Here is a 4,453-nt window from a genome sequence, read left to right as displayed (position 1 = left end):
ATTCTGCTCTTTTTTTTTTTATTTTAATGTCAGATTTATACTGAGAAACGTTTCGTCACTCATCCAGGTGACTTCTTCAGTCTCAGCTGACTGCAGGTTTCCCCAAACGTATAAACAGTACATTTGCATAATGACTGAAACCAGTCCACTGAGGGAACAATGGGCTGGGAGGTCAGTTAGCTGAGACTGAAGAAGTCACTTGGATGAGTGACGAAACGTTTCTCCCACTACGCTACGTCCAGATGAACAGAATCAACTTTTGGAGATTTACTTTCCTGGATGATTGAGCATGCATCAAGACGAAACTGTTAACATAGTTTGCCGGTCACTTAATATCCATATGCAAAAGTCCTGAGCCGCCCCTCATTTGTTTATACTTTGTTAGGAAAATGGGAAATAGATGTAACGATTTATTGAAACATGCAAACATACATGGAAGTGCAGTTTTCAGTTCTAGCAGGCTGGTATGACCACCATCATTCTTATTCAACACATTCTGAACTCTGTGAGCAGCTTTCTTGTCATTTCTTTAAATAGTCTTCAGGAATAGTTCTCCAGGTTCTTTGGATGTTTCTGCATTTTGTTACAATCTCTGTTAAGATGATCCCACACTGCTTCAATAATGTTGAGGTCCAGGCTCTGATGAAGCCAGTCCATGACTGGTAGTGCTCCACTGTGTTTTTCTATCCATGTATGCTTTTACTACACTGGCAGTGTGTTTGGGATAAGTGCATCAAGAGACAGGTGCATGCATCAAGATGTGTTTGGGATAATTTAATGCTTAAATATGAAGCCATTGCCAATCAGATGCTTTCCAGATGGTATTGCATTGTAACATTTTGCACTTCGTTATGTTCATGACTTATTCCGTTTTGACATGATCCCTAACAGCACTCGCTGCTGTACCTCTTTCTCGACCTCCTCTGTACATATTGATGACAGTTTGAATCATGACGCTTCCTCAAACAGTAGATGGATCAGCTGCAGGTCTTTTCTGGATTTTTTCCCCACAGTTTCTTGGGAACCTGACTTTCAGATATCTAGAGCAGATCATCTACTGTAGATATTATTTAGGCATGCCACTCAGCAAAAGAAAAGATATTGCTCAGGTAAAAGGACTGGACTGAAAAAGTAAAAAAAATAGGCCGTGTCCTAAGAAAAAGTTTGAAAACCCTTCTGAAAGGTGGAGAACTATTTCTCAAGTTTTAAAAATTGAGGTGTAGAGACTTTAGTATTTTACTGTAGTCAAATGCACTTTGAAAACATGGACATATACTCAACCAAATCTAAAATAGTATCAAATAACAATTAGATGAAGATATGTGTTTACAGCTTAAAAACATGTACATTGTTTAACACCAGGATCTTTTGTCTCCTGCAGGTGATGCCTAGACTTCGGATCGGGATTGGCCGGCCGACAGGGAAAACGTCTGTGGACCGTCATGTTCTGGGCAGATTCACCACAGAGGAACAGAAACTCCTGGATTCTGTTTTGGTCCAGAGTGTGGACCTCCTCCTTTCCCAGCTTTCCCAGCAGGACTCACAACAGGACTCCCCGCTCCCCTCCTCACCAGCAGGGGGCAGACAAGCTGCACAGAAGAGAAACGAGAGGGCCCGCTCAGGCTCACAAGCTGAGGACTCTGCAGCAGCTCAGAGCTGAAGCTGAAACCTGAACTCTGTTATCACACATAGAACTGCCTCAAAGAGAAAACATGAACCACTTTATCTTTATTTATTCACTTAAAGGTGATGTTGTTACATGAAAAGTCTCAGAGAACAAGAGGAGAACCGAGAAATCTTGTTGTCTTCAGGTTTGTTCCCTACACGATGAACCAGTTTTTTTTATTCACTTTGCTGAAAAGCTGGAAGTGAAGCCAGAAGCTTGGCTCAGTCTGTGGCAGAGGACAGTCTGTCTGTGAGATATGAAAATAAATCGTTATTAAACGAAATAAATTTGATTATCTGATTTTCATGCACATTAAGAGCAGTTGAGCATTTATTTACATTAAAAACATTTAAAATCTGCAAACTATAGACTCTCTGACACCAGTACTACTATACTAATACTAATAATACCTGCCCTGACCGACTAATTCTAATGAACTCATTGACCACTTCATGAGCTTCACCGTGCTCATACAGGTCTGGACTCCCTTTTGCCTTCAGAGCTGCCTTAATTCTACCTGGCACAGATTTAACAAGCTGCTGGAAACAGTCCTCAGAGATTTTGGTCCATGTTGACACGATAGCATCACACAGATGCTGCAGATTTGTTGACTGCACATCCATGATGTGCATCTCAAAGGTGCTCTATTGGATTGAGATCTGAGATCTGTTGAAGCTGTTAAAGTACAGTAAAGCCATGATATGTTCAAGAAGTTTGAGACGATTTGAGCTTCATGGTGTGTTTTCCTGCTGGAAGAGGCCCCTCTAATCATAAAGTGATGGACGTGGTCAACAACAATAGGTGGGCTGTGGCATTAAAGTAATCCTCAGCTGGTAATAAGGGGCCCAAAGCGTGCCAAAAAATATTTATAATATGAATATGTCCTCACAAAGATAGCCAAACTAACATGCGTGTATCTGTATGAGTTCTACACACAGAGTGGAGCAGGCGGTCACTATGCTGGTAATAGAAAACAATTTTGAGCTAAACTAAGTGAAGGGCCAAATGACCACCCTAATCCTACCGCACTCACTCTGATCCACAGCAGTTCACTCATAGTTGCAGACACACTGACATATCTAAAAATATTCAATTTACCTCCCACAAGCGACGCATACAATATATGAAATACTCTTCTTAATATGTGATGGGATGCTAACAACAGTTTATTATACTTTGCACTCTGCATTTGCACTTTCTTCTTGCAGTCGGTCAAAGGTCAAAGTCTCTGAGCCTTCAGTCGTGTGTTATTGATTTTTTTGTTCTTTATTTGATGATCATGTTCTTTAAGTTAGAGGCTTCCTGGGTGTTTTTTATTCGTGAGCAATGTCAGTAGAAGGAGCTGAACCGCTCTAAAACAAAGACTTGTTTAAGCTCATCTTCTCTTTTTTTTGTATCTGAGAGTCCACGTGTGACTCTGCCCCCGACATACGGTTCTCCTCTCCAGCTCGTCCTCCCTGTTGTGGCTCTTTTGGCCAAAAACATATTGATTTCCTCTTCCGATTGTCCCACTAATTGCGCCTCTTCATCAATTATGTGTCTTTAATGAGTTGCATCCCGTCAAGAGGTGCGCTGCATTCTCACACTGCTGAGAATGCCAGAGGAAGGTTAGTGGAGGAATGGAGGGTTCGGCGGGGGAGGTGGCGTACAAAAAAAGGGCAGAAAACAGCGGAAAGAGGCTGACGAGCCGCTGAATGAGGGAAATCAATACAAAGGAGGCCAGTAGATTGCGATGGAGGGCAGAAGAAGAAAGGCAGGCGAGAAACAAAAGGGGGCAAACATTGTTTAGACCCAGATTTTTGAGGCCTTCTGTCCTGCTGTAGCTCAGACGTACAATAGCTGTAGGGACACACTTGTGGACATGAGGGAGAGAAAGGGGGGAGCTCAAAGGAAACTTCTATGACACCCCCCACCACACACACACACGAACACCCTTCGCCCTCCTAAACCCCCCATCTTTCTCTGCTGTGTTGAGCCACCTTTTGCCTCCATCAGGCCACTTTCCCAGCCCTTCCTCTCTGGTCAGCTTTATGAGGCCTTACCAGCAGCTTCAGTAACTTTTCTTCTGTGTGGGTCAAAGGTCAAAAGCAGGCTGAACACCCAACCTTTAGAGAAAAAAACAAAATTTATTCAAGAACAGCCTTCAAACCCTCCCCCTGCGCTCTATTCCCTGGAATAGCAGCCCAGTGGGGGGTCTTCCCTCTAACTCTGAAGTAGCACAAAACGAGCCCTCGGACTCCGCTGGCAGTGGGAATTTAGATAATTTAGCTTATTAAGCAGATCTATGTTAATGGTATGTATATATTTTATCAATGATACTTTATATTTGGCCCTTTAGAACATCATTTTCCACACTTGAATAAAAGTTGGTCCTCACTTGGTGAACCCTACTCCCGACTTTTCCCAAAGCTTGACCAAAGACTTTCATGGATTATTTCGCACATTTCTAGCTCCATGTTTTTATACCTGACTCTACCAGGGCAGCTCAGGGCAATTCAGAGTTCAAAATAATCCTTATTCATCTCACATTGGGAAGTGCTGCAGCCCCTCAGTTTATCCCTAATGTGAAATAAGCTGTTGGGGGTCTTCTTTCTTTAAGGTGATCCTGCCTTTAAACTAGCTTCCTTCTGATTGGTTTCAGGAGGTTTGAAAAGCAGGTAGGTGGGGCTTCCTGTCTTTATGACATCATACTGATCCAAATGTAGGAAAAAACTCCTTGAAACTAAGTGTCTGAAGCATGAACTTTTGGGATAACAGGGATTATCTTTACATGCAGTGACCTCATAA

General features: G+C 42.4%; 1 protein-coding gene across 3 annotated transcripts in view; it reads left to right on the top strand.

Annotated features, from left to right (window-relative positions):
• ptrh1 (peptidyl-tRNA hydrolase 1 homolog) overlaps nucleotides 1-3,845 on the top strand; it is an 8,244-nt gene extending 4,399 nt beyond the window's left edge. Inside the window, exon 6 of one of the 3 annotated variants that reach the window (XM_042214242.1) lies at nucleotides 1,382-3,845. In XM_042214242.1, the coding sequence (XP_042070176.1) occupies nucleotides 1,382-1,660 (279 nt within the window). In that variant the 3' untranslated portion in view covers nucleotides 1,661-3,845. The remainder of the gene's footprint in view (nucleotides 1-1,381) is intronic. The other 2 variants (XM_005947643.3, XM_005947641.3) reach the window with 2 other exon arrangements.
• Nucleotides 3,846-4,453: the final 608 nt, after the last annotated feature.

The sequence above is a fragment of the Haplochromis burtoni genome, unplaced genomic scaffold (assembly GCF_018398535.1).
Source record: "Haplochromis burtoni strain Fernald_Lab_line unplaced genomic scaffold, NCSU_Asbu1 Contig_537, whole genome shotgun sequence".
Lineage (NCBI taxonomy): Eukaryota > Metazoa > Chordata > Actinopteri > Cichliformes > Cichlidae > Haplochromis > Haplochromis burtoni.
Note: the sequence above shows the minus strand (reverse complement) of the source record. Positions and strands in the feature narration are given on the sequence as shown.